Here is a 12,654-nt window from a genome sequence, read left to right as displayed (position 1 = left end):
TATTAAATGAAAATATTTAAAAATTTTCACTAAGAATAAAATCTTTAAAATATTTAAAAAAATATTTTGAACATTTATAAACTTTAAAGCTAGTTAGATACATATTTTATATTTAGTATTTACTAATTTAATTGTTTGAAATTTATTCCCAAAACCAGGTTAAAAAAATAAAAGAATAAAATGAAGTAATGAACAGAATAGTTTAAAAAGTTAACCCAAAAAAAAAACAGCAACAACAAAAAAACAAAAAACAAAACAAAAAAAAGAAACAAAAAACAAAGAAAACAAAAAAAAAAAAAAAGAGAAGAAAGGTTGTATTGTGAAAGAGGGATTGGGTGTAGCAGAAGCATTGAAGACGAAGATGGTGTCGGTGCTGCCGTATGCAGATGTTGATTCCAGTTTGAGGGCCCTTGCTGGTTCCGCCGAGGGCTTCGGCCGCCACGCCATTGGTGGCCTCCACGGTTCTCTCTATGTCGTCACCACCCTTTCAGGTTCTTCTTTCATTCCCCTCTTCCCGCCCCATTATTCTCCTTTCTCTCTTTTCTCAATGGATTTGATAAAGTTGCACTCTTTTCCAATAGGGTATTCTTATTTTTCCCATTTGCTTCCATGTTTGTAGCTCAATTTTCAATTTTTGATCAATTTGACATGTGTGATCAGGGTCAGGGATTAACATGGTTTTATTTTTTATCTGGAAAAATAAAAATTAGGACTTTATTGGATGCCCTTGTTAGGTTAGATATTTTCAGAATCATTGTGTTGTGTTGTGTTGTGTTCCGAAGGTGCAACTGGTTGCTTTGATAATGAAAAATGAGGTTCTGTTGACAGCAATGTGTAGAGATAGGCAATGGTTTGATGGGAGGGAAGTGTTGAACCCTTGTTCTGTTTTTGGTTAACATGATTGGGTAGATCATATGCTGATGCCTGATTTATTTGTTCAATTCAGTGGAAGCTATATACATGTAAATTTAACATTTTTATGTGTTCTTGTGTTGTTTATATGGATTTTTTTTTTTTCTGATAATCGATTTGTTTTGCTTTCAGACGATGGTCCAGGGTCCCTTCGCCAGGGGTGTCGTGAAAAGGAGCCCCTGTGGATTGTTTTTGGAGTCTCCGGTACAATTCACCTTTCGTCGTACCTGAGTGTGTCATCTTACAAAACAATAGATGGCCGAGGGCAGAGAATAAAACTAACTGGAAAGGGTTTAAGGCTGAAAGAATGTGAGCACATAATTGTTTGCAACCTTGAGTTTGAAGGTGGTAGGGGTCATGATGTCGATGGCATTCAGATAAAACCAAATTCCAGGCACATATGGATAGATCGATGCAGCCTTCGTGATTACGACGATGGGCTTATAGACATTACAAGACAAAGCACAGATATTACTGTATCTAGGTCAGTTCATTGTCTCCACTTTAAAATGAACTAGAATGATTAATTGATTGTTCTGTATTTATAACCAGTTACTTCACTTTTGGCACCAGATGTTACTTTGCGCAGCATGACAAGACCATGCTGATCGGAGCTGATCCATCACATGTTGGTGATAGGTGCATCCGGGTAACAATTCATCATTGTTTCTTCGATGGAACACGGCAAAGACAACCTCGTGTGAGATTTGGAAAAGTTCATCTGTACAACAATTACACCAGAAATTGGGCTATATATGCTATTTGTGCTAGCGTCGAATCTCAGGTCAGTTTCATTCTTCCATTCTCAGCATTTAAAATTGCACGCATGTCAAAAATTTGGTTGTTTAAATTTTAAAATCATTTACAGATATACTCCCAGTGCAACATATACGAAGCAGGAGCTAAGAAGAAGACTTTTGAATTTTATACCGAGAAGGTAAATTGATCTGCTCCTTATTCCATAATCCATATTCATGGCCTATTGTATTCTAGAATTTACTCCTTTTGAATCCATTTTCCATCTCTAAATTCAGATCACGATACGAATGGTTGTGATTGAAAACGGTTTTGTAGGCGGCAGATAAGGAAGTGGCGAGGTCTGGCACTATTGTATCTGAAGGAGACATGCTTCTGAATGGTGCTCAACCATGCTTACTAACACGAAACAATGAAGAAGCAATGTTCCATCCAAGTGAATACTATCCAACATGGACAATGGAATCAGCTGACCACTCTCTCAGAGAGATCCTCCAGTTGTGTTCAGGTTGGCAATCCATTGCTAGGCCAAAAGATAATCTGGTTCCCAATTAAGGTTAATTGCATTTACAGGATTACACCTTCTGGTTTGTGCCACGGTTTCGTTAATGGTTCTTTATAGAGTCTAATACTGCTAACATCACTCTTGTATACATAAACATGCGTTGTGCTTGACACTACTTTTCGTTATCTGTATCAATCACTATTCAATTTTCATTAGTGAAATGTTATCCAAGCACGGACATAATATATAAGATGAATTTTGACGTCAGAAGTGCGTTTTTAGTTTCCCCCTTGCCATTTCTTTTGGCCACATCTCAAATTTCTTGACGTGTATGGAATATATAAACAAAGTATATGAAGCATGAAAATGAGGATGATTTTTCTCGGTTCATAATTTGAAAAGCTTGTAAAGTAAATGTTGTAAATCTTCCTCATCTTCATAAAGGTGGTTAGTGTCTACGCTGTCACTGACAGTAGTACATGAATTTTATCATCAAATTCACATGCAAAGACTTTTCTTTCTAAATGATTTAAGTTTTCTGAAAAATTTTGAAAGTAAAGCATATAATTTTCGATCAACTATCTTCAAACTCATGCATCTCAAATAGCACAACTAAAACCAGTAGGAACAACAATGTTCTATATTGCATCTTATGTATACAATTTTGGATCATTGTAATTTCAAGCTCATCTTTCGGATTGCTGCTTCCATTTCTGAAAACCTTAAAATGGGATTTTATGAACTCAATTAATTTGGATACGTGAACCGCTTGTGTTAAGGGCATCTTTGCAGTTTGCATTCAACCAAAGTAAATATACAACTCTTGCATGTTATTGAAGCCCATTTTGATGAAGGTGCTTCTTGTACTTGACGACCATGTAACAATATTTCAGATTGGAATTGAATTAAAAATGGCAGGCATTAGAGTTAAAATTCTAATTAAGCAGGTAACAAACGGTGCCTTGACACAAGCAAACTTTTTCATATATATTTTAAAATGAAGATTAATATAAAGTGAAAACTCATGCAATTGTAAGTTGCTAGTTAAAAATTAGATAATTTAACATGTTATTATCTATCAGCTTTTAACTTTCATCTTCCAACTTCACATTAAGACAATTGCATGTGAGTGTTCACCTAAATATAAAGGTTAGAAGATATTCACAAGGTACTCAATTACAATACTAAATCACTATATACAACGGATATGCCATATTGGATTAATGGATTTTACTCATTTGAATATTCAATAATCAACGATAATCATTCCATGTTTTAAGTGTGAAGGTTACAGCAAGATAGTAGTTAAGCAATACTATGCATATGAAAAGGCAATGCCATTTGGCTCCCTTCTCAATGGTGAGTAGGAGTAAGTTTAATCTTTCATGCAGCGATCTCAACAAAACAGCAAAAAAGAAAAGAACAGAAAAAACAAAAATGCGGATAAAAGTCATGACAAAACTCAATGTAATCCTCAATTTTGATCATAAATCCATTTCAAAGAGAAACAAAAGGTCCAAATAGGTAAAATTTGAAGACAACAAATAACTCCAACATGAAACTACCTCAAAATTTGCCAACTATAACTGGTAAATGCGCAATATAAAATTAAATATGCATAGACTCCTACACCTTGATGGCATATTTCCTCATTGGGAAATATGTTTCCTTCTTCTTCTCCCTCTCGGTCTTCAAAGATGCCTGTGTAAACAATGTCAAAACTAATGAGCAACCATGGATGGAGAACGGAATAAACAAAAAGGTGAAGAAAACCAACATATCAATTATTATAACTCCTTATCAGAATAGTGAAACAAAGAACACAGTTGTATGTAGAGGTATGTTTCATCTATCACAGAAAGGATGTTACTAGAAATTTCCAGGGATATTTTCCTCAGAAAGCAGCAAGTCCCTAACGTACATAGGCATAAACATATATTATGCCTTATACATAGCATATATTGGCTGCCATTTTATCAAACCATTTTATCAAACAACTTCGACATCATGATTTCAGAAGCCAGACACAATTATTCAGTAAGAATCATACAGATATATTTCTTTTGGTTGCACCTTACTAGAAATTAAGACAAGCCATCGTGTGAAACATAATTCTCTTCAAAGGGGACAATATCTCGTTAGATTACAATATCAATAAAAGAATATATACAAGAACAAATATCAAAGCCAATTGAAGATTTTAAACAGGCACAAAATGATATAAGGGGGATGCATTACATAAAACTTTATAAAATCAAATCTAGAATACCTAAGAATAAACGAAAACTGAGAACAAGGCAAGGCAAATACCTGGTGCTTGGTGAGCCTTCTGCGAATGGCTCTGGTCTTCTTAGGACGGAGATCAAGAGGTGTGTACTTCTTCTTCTTATAAACTTCCCTCAAAATAGCCTTCTGCTTCTGAGAAATCACAGTCAAGACTTGTGCAATGGACAACCTCACAACCTTGCTGCAAAAAACACCCCCAAAATGAAAATGGCATTAACACAAACACCTCATATGCACGAGCAATCAAACTGCTAAAGAAAGAAAGCAACCCATCAAAGAATGGTTTTTTTACATCTTGGAGAGCTTGTTGGGGGCACCACCAGTGACCTTGGCGACACGGAGCAAAGCAAGCTCGGCTTTCAGATCCTTGAGCTGGTTCAACAGCTCAGTCTTGTTCTTCTGCCTCAGCTCGTAAACCTTGATCCTCGCTGCATACATGCGTTTTCATTAGTCACATGAAATTACAAACACGAAAATGTAGTGAATTGAAGGAGTTGTTAGGGTTTTGGAGATTATTACCCATTTCTGAATTCTCGAGCTTCTCTCTTCACCTGATGTGGCTGCTGCGCCTCTTCCTTTACAAACCCTAGTTTCAAATGGGAGGGACAAAGGCTCTGTTTTGTGTTGTTTTAGGGTTTTATATATAGAGGGTTGTTTGGGCTTCTCACTTTGGGCTTTTAAATGGGCCTTATTTTATTTTAGATTAGTAAAGGCCCATGTTTTTATTACTTAGATATGCTTAAGCCCTATTCAGCCTGCTTCAGTCTATTTACCAAAACCCATAAAAGCCCAATTCAGTCCCCAATAAATTTTTTTATAACCAAAGAAAAAAGAAATACTCTTTATACTCTCTGTTCTTGTACATTGTATCGATATCTATATTACTACACTAAAATTTTTAATTCATGCTATACTCAATATTCCTTCAATAAAATTATTTTTTTAAATTTCTTGCCATGTAATAATGTATATCTTTTTAATATAGACCAATAACATGAATATGAAGTATATGTCTTGTAAATATAACAAATTAAATATATAATATCATAATATTTAGAAAAATTGTTGATTAATACAGATAGAGTAATCGGCTATGGACGACATTCTGATTTTATATTAGAATATGGAATCGGATATGTATACAGCTACTTTATATGATCTTGTTTGCTCTGTTGCATGGCTCAAGATCCATTTCTTTATTATATAGTTTAATTAGTTTGATATCAATAATTAATATTGTGTTCATGCATTGGAAGCAGGCTTTAGTCCACCAAATCTGATCTATTTCTTGACTTTTAAGACCTTTATTATTTGATTTCCCAAGATATCATTGGCCACGATACAAGAACATATAGTTGTATACAGATCATAGGGGAATAGTACATACTAATATTGTGTATATTGACAACTATATAATATAATATATAGATAGAAGATGATAACAAATGTTGAGAGTCCATGAACCATGATTACTCCTTCGGAATTATTGAAACAATCTGAATGCATAAGTACAGAGGCAATAATACTAAAAATCTCTTTAAGAATCTTTGTATTAAGGTATTAAAAATAATAAATAATTGATGAATCAAATAATTCTATTGATATAGTAATGATATATAAACCAATCTTGTCATTTCCATCTTGCAATTTTAGTCGTTATTGCAACATTTGACTTTTTGTATAAGCCATAGGACTTAAGTGAGAACTAATGCGAATAAGTTTAATTTTGATATATTAATTATTTAAAAATTTTACACAATTATTTAACTAAATTTATATGTTTATATAATAGTTTAAGAAAATAAGAAGTAAATAGTTATTTCTGACCATAAAAAATTCGAACATTGTCATGAAATAACAAAATTTAAGTTTTATCCAAGAAAGATCGACTTCTTACAATAAAATTATCCAAAAAACTTTAAAATTACCCTTTCTTCACCCATGATCATCATCATCATCATTACTCTCACTCTCTCCCTCCTCTCTCAGAACAGGCTTGCCGCTCTAGTTTCCGTCATCCCCTTCCATTAGTCACCACTATCTTCGGGTCTCTCTCTACATGTGCCCATTTTCACCAGTGCTATCTTCAAAATCGATGAGTGGATTCCATTTTTTTTCGATTCGAGCTCTTCCTACAACCTTCAGTGACGACCTAGGTTTGCTTTGCGACCTTGTGAAGCTCGAAGAACTCACCGTTGAAGCTAAATATAAAAACTTTGGAGAAAGAGAATATAGTTTTTTTTTCGGTTGGAATTCGGGTTAAGTCAGTTGGTATTAGGATTTTGCAAGTGGGGTTGAGAATGCGTCAGTGAGGGAGGCAAAGGCAGTGACTTTTTCAGCGCTGGAGACGGTGGGGGATCTGAATGCGAGTGGGTTGAACAGTATCACCCCAAATGGTCCTCTGTAACCAGCGTCAATCACACCCGCACCAACGTCAATTTAATACTTCAATGCAAGCTCCGATCGAGGAGCTGCAGAGAAAAAAACCCAAAAACTGCACCAAAAACAAATTTGAAACCTTAACTCCAACAAAAACGAAGACAAGAACGAGTTTACTTTACCACACTAATCCTAAAATTTAAGAATCAGTCCCCATCCTTCGACGAGGACGAGTTCACTCTCTATCGCGCTGCTTGTTGACGTCGGTCCGGTGGGGGTTGACGACGACGGCCACCGAAAAAAAACCTCAATCAGAGCTCTAATCAGTTGTCGCTCTGGTTGAAGCTTTGTGGCGAGAAGGATGCATCTGCTGCCCGATTATGTTGGGAATGAAGCTCCTCTGATGGTGTTTTCTGTTGCTGCGATTGTGGGATGATGAGAGATTTGAACGCTTGATGGGACCAGAGATTAGATATGCTACTGTGGCCAGTGCTAGTAACTATGATTTCTCTTTACTGCAAAATGTGCGATGTATGCGGCTAGGGTGCAGCCGCAGCTCTGGAAGCGATGATTATGATGATGGGAGAGGAAAAGATAATTTGGAGTTTTTGGATAGTTTTTTAGGGTTTGGATAGTTTTATTGTACAGAGTTGATTTTTTATGGATACAACTTTAATTTTATTATTTTATGGTTAATTTTACCGGCGTTTAAATCTTTTATGGTCAGAAATGATTGTTTACTCTAGTTTAAGAAATGAGTTTGAAAAACTAGTTAATTTTGCTAGTGTAATAATATGTAAAACTCTTTTAAGAAAAATAAATGTTATATTTTAATTAGAAAAATGAAAGAATGTTAATTGAAGTATATATATATATATATATATATATATATATATATATATATATATATATAAAAGTCTTTTTGGCATACAAGTTATACAAGTCATTTACATAACGCATGCATAAAATTAGGTTGTTTCTCTTTGTATCCCGCGTTTCTCCTCCTCTTTTTTCTTCTTCTCCGTCTTCTTTGCTTTTTCCTCCTTTTTTTTGGCGTGTTTCATCTTCATTATTGTTTTTTTATTATTGTTGTTGCTGCATTTTTTTCCTCCTCCTCTTTCTATTGATTTTGCAACATTATGTATTTTTTTCTTCTTTATTTAATTTTTTCCTCCCAAGAAGAATCATGAGAATATGAAATAAGAAGATGAAGAAGAATAAACAACAGAAGATGAGGAGAATGAAGAGGAAGTTTTGAATTATGCAGAACTTATCAGCATACATACACCAAAAATTCTTAAACAATAAACTCAAATATCTTCTTATTACACCCAAATTTGCTGCAAATACAGAAAAATGTTTCCTCTAATGTTGTATTTTTTTCTTCTTCTTCTTTTTCTTATTTTTTTCTTTTAGTTGAATGAATGTAACTTCATATTCTTCCAAGTAATTTTATAACATTATGTGTTTCTTCTTCAACTTTGTTTAATTTTTTTTATTTTTATTCTTATTAAAAGAGTAAAACAAGAAGATAGTTGAGAAAGTAAAATAAAAAAGAAAAAGATGAATAAGAAAAAAAGAAGAAGATGATGATGATGAAAAAAAAAGAAGAAGTAGCAGAAGATGAGAATGAGAAAGAGGAAGAGTTTTGAGTTATGCAGAAGTTATCAGCACATACACCGAAAATTCTTAAATAATACACTCGAATATCTTCGTGTTACATCCAAAGTTGTTGCAAATATAGAAAAATATTTTCGCTAATGCTGCAATTTTTGTCTTCTTTTTTCTCTTTATTTCTTTCTTTCTTTTTATTTGAATGAATGTAAGTTTATCCTTTTCCATGTAATTTTGCAGTATTATGTGTTTCTTCTTCTTCTTTATTTGATTTTTTTATTTTTATTATTGTTAAAAAAGTAAAACAAGAAGGAACTTGAGAAGGTAAAATAAGAAAAAAAAAAGATGAATAAGAAAAAAAAAGATGATGATAATGTTGAAAAAGAAGAAGAAGAAGCAGCAGAAAATGAGGAGGAAGAAGAAGAGTTTTGAATTTTGTATAACTTATCAACATATATACACAGAAAATTTTTAAATAATACACTCAAATATCTTCGTATTACACCCAAATTTGTTGCAAATACAGAAAAATATTTTCTTTAATACAGAACCTTTACATTATATTCAATTCAAACCATCAATGATGAAACATTATTCACCTACATATTCATAAACTACTAACAAAAAAATTAACTAAAATTGAATCAGACCTCAACCACTTGATTGAGTTCAAAACAATAATCAATTTTGTTCTGGTTCAACTGACAATTTGAATTTGAATTATTCATTATCTTCAACAAAGAAATAACTGATGATGAAGGATAAGGAGAAAATGAAGGAGGAGAAGAAATTTTAATGAAAAAAAGAAGAAAGAAGAAGAGGAGGAGGAGGTGGTGGTGTTGGTGATGACGATAAGGAAAGAGAAAAATAACGAAGAAGAAGAGAAGTAACGACACCAAAAAAATGTGTATGCGTAAATATAGATGACTTATATAGATTTGTATTAAAAAATGATTTGTACCTGGAGAATATATATATGTTTGATGTGGCTTTTGTAACGTGTCAATTAGGCAACGTGTTTATGGATGTAGGGAATGGCAGAACAATCCGATTATGGGAGGATGCCTGGTTATCTAGTGATATGTTGAAAGAGAAGTTTTCAAGACTTTTTTCGGTCTCAAATCTTAAAGGATCTGTTATAGGAGACTGCGGATTTTAGGATGTGTTAGATTGGATATGGAGTTTTCAGTGGAGGAGAGAGTTATTCCAATGAAAGTTGAACCTCTTACACCAACTCCATGAAATCTTGCAGTCTGTAAGGCTAACAACTGAGAGAGAGGACAGGGTGGTCTGGAAATTTGATAAAACTGGTATTTTTTCTACTAACTCTTTTGTACAGGTGTTGCAGAAAAGCAGGTCTCCCGGAGGAAATAACAAGCTATAGTTTCACTAGTGTTATTTGGAGGGGTTTCGTCCCTCCAAGGGTCAAGTTATTTTCTTGGTTTGTATTGGTTGAGAGGGTGAATACTAAGGAACGACTAAGCAGATTATGTGTCATTGATCAGCATGATAATATGTGTGTTTTATGCTGTAAATTTGTTGAGTCTGCTTTTCATTTATTTATTGGCTGTGAGCTCACGTGGCAGGTGTGGTGTGCTTGAATTTTCGCTCTTGGAAGGACATGGACTATGCCAGATACACTAAAGCAGCACTTTGAGAGCTGGACGAATGCTTCAAAGAGAAAGAATGAGAAGAAGAGATGGTTCGTGGGATTTTTTGTTGTCCTTTGGGCAATTTGACTAGAAAAGAATGGTAGAGTCTTCAATAATCAAGCCTCAGGTGTGGTAGAAATTATAAATAGGTCGTTTATACTATCGGACGAGTGGCTTGACGGTGAACCTTTTGGTTGTTGATGGCAATGTCGATGATGACTAAAAGATCCTTTACTTTTGAGTTGTTCGATATTAGTGTGTACTTTGAGTTGTTTTTTGTTATTAGACTTCTGCTCCACCTTAATGTGTTGAGCATTTTTTATTTAAAAAAAAAATAGGCAACGTGTTGAAAGAGTAATCCAAACAAGTTGGCAGTGAAGAAACTATATGGGATGTGAACCGTCCACATTACATCATTTTAATAATTACATTAAACTTCTTTTTCAAAACCATTATTATTAATTAATGTTAGTCTTTCACATCAAAATTCTTCAAATCTGCCGTCCTCTTGTCAAGAAATTTTGAAAAGTGTAACAGTAATGGAGTTCACACAATTTCAGAATTTCTAGCTTACTTCTTTTTGTGATACCTTTACTATTGTTAATAAACTTAACACCTGTGAATGCTATCTCCTTATTCATCCAAATTCCTAACTACAACCAAGTACAGTAGTTTCATTGTGTTAGGTTTCACCATTTTCTCTCACAATAACTAAAAAAATTAATATTACGAATAAACAGTAGAGGGAAGAGTGATACTATATTGTATAGAGTTGGAACTCTGAAAAATAAATTAAAGCAGACATATGTGTTGTAAAAAGTAATAATACAAAAGGAGAGAGATTCTATATATTATGTAAATTTGTACTCTACATTATTTACCAATCGTTTCTTTATTCATTTTTTTATTAAAAATTATATGTTTTATAATAATTTTATGATAGTAAGTTAATATGAACTCTACAAGATTTTTTTTAAAAAATATTATATACATATAAGAAATTAATTACTGAATCAATTATTATATATATTTGTGTAAATATATATTGTTTAATTTATTAATATATTTTATGCTTTATTATATATTATATATATACGAACAATAACTTATTTTTCGTGTATAATAATAATAATAATAATAATAATAATAATAATAATAATAATATGAATGATGTTTTCTAAAAGTGTACAGTATAAGAATAGTAGAAGTAGTAGATTTAAATCGTATATACGTCAGAAAACTTTTTGCTGATCGGTGAATGATGTCTTCATTCTTGTGTGAAAGCTTTTATTAGTAAATGGAGAAAACGAGTTAAATTTTTAAAATGATTTTTGAAATTATATTTAAAATTAAAATAATCTTTAAAATTAATAATTATTTAATTATATCTTTAAAATTATATTCTCAGATTTATAGTAGTCTCTCACATAAATCTTGTCTGAAATTGACAATAGAAAAATTGAAGTGTACTAATTTTAGAGAACAAAAAAAAATAATAAATATAATTTGAGAATTAGGATTTAAAAAGAAAAAGGACAAAGGATCAAATGTAATTTTTTTGTGGAAATGCAGGCACAGTCGATTTTATATGAAGTTAATATTTAAGAGCCATTAAATAATTTAACTGATTTAATTAAATTTTTATCAATTTCACATAAAGTCAATTTGCACCATCTCTTTTCTTTTTCTTTTTCTTTTTCTGGGTACAATAATGTTGACCCGTATATACTTCTAGTTTGAGCTCTTGGTCGTTCTTATCCATTCACACACGGCTTGCACGTTTAAAGTTGTAAAGTCAAAACTATCAAGATTGACCAAAAAGGGTAAATTTGAAATATTTTTATTTCTTTTTCCTTTAAAGAATAAAGAGCCAAAAAACTCGAAATTATTAAGTCTTTTTAACCGAATAACGGCGTTAATTCAAGAAGGGAGAGTGCAAGAACAGCTCAAAGTCCAACGAAAGAATCACCTCAAAACTAAAACAAGTTGAATAGTTGACCAACAAACAAATTAGAAAGAGTTGATGAATAATTAAAATTAAACTAACTCCAAGTTGCACATAAAAAAAAGGAAAAGTCTAGGGGCCAACAATTTTATTGCATTTTGGCCAGCATGTAACCATCAGAGAAAGGTGAGCCATTGGATAAAATCTCACACCAATCTCACACCATCAAATCATCATTGATGGCTAGTTGATGGCTACCAATCACAAATGTTGCTGCCCCTATCATTACTCTAATAAAAATTACAAGAACGAGTGAGCTCATGCCAAGATTCAACTACTATTCAAGTTAGCAGAACAATGTAATAAAATGTTAAAATAAATAAGTATACAAATATTCTTGTTCCGTTATATTAATTGGTCAATTCAACCATTCCTTGATTTTCAATATTATCTTTGGGTTCAGATAATGTTAGTTTATGACTCAAAAATTAATTAAACTAATTCTTAATAATAATGCGCCCCCGAAAATTAAAGAAGCAAAATCTATCTTATCCTATTACACGTAGTCGATTATATATGGGTAAAACTGACTGATTTATTTGAAT

General features: G+C 32.5%; 2 protein-coding genes across 2 annotated transcripts; one reads left to right on the top strand and one right to left on the bottom strand.

Annotated features, from left to right (window-relative positions):
* The first annotated feature begins 214 nt into the window (after positions 1 to 214).
* Positions 215 to 2,443, top strand: LOC112712317 (probable pectate lyase 4). The gene is made up of 5 exons (XM_025765166.3): positions 215 to 491; positions 1,045 to 1,396; positions 1,486 to 1,696; positions 1,781 to 1,849; positions 1,987 to 2,443. The coding sequence occupies exons 1-5, from the start codon at positions 362 to 364 to the stop codon at positions 2,221 to 2,223; spliced, it is 999 nt and encodes a 332-aa protein (XP_025620951.1). The 5' UTR covers positions 215 to 361; the 3' UTR covers positions 2,224 to 2,443.
* A 1,183-nt stretch (positions 2,444 to 3,626) lies between these two features.
* On the bottom strand, positions 3,627 to 5,083 carry LOC112712318 (large ribosomal subunit protein uL29). Its single transcript, XM_025765167.3, has 4 exons — positions 4,979 to 5,083; positions 4,752 to 4,887; positions 4,484 to 4,640; positions 3,627 to 3,874 (listed from the first exon to the last, which is right to left on the bottom strand). Exons 1-4 carry the CDS (start codon positions 4,980 to 4,982, stop codon positions 3,800 to 3,802), a joined length of 372 nt encoding a protein of 123 aa, XP_025620952.1. The 5' UTR covers positions 4,983 to 5,083; the 3' UTR covers positions 3,627 to 3,799.
* Between the last annotated feature and the right edge of the window lie 7,571 nt (positions 5,084 to 12,654).

This window comes from Arachis hypogaea, chromosome 9 (assembly GCF_003086295.3).
Source record: "Arachis hypogaea cultivar Tifrunner chromosome 9, arahy.Tifrunner.gnm2.J5K5, whole genome shotgun sequence".
Lineage (NCBI taxonomy): Eukaryota > Viridiplantae > Streptophyta > Magnoliopsida > Fabales > Fabaceae > Arachis > Arachis hypogaea.
The sequence above is the reverse complement of the archived record's forward strand: the minus strand, read 5'-3'. Positions and strand labels throughout refer to the sequence as shown.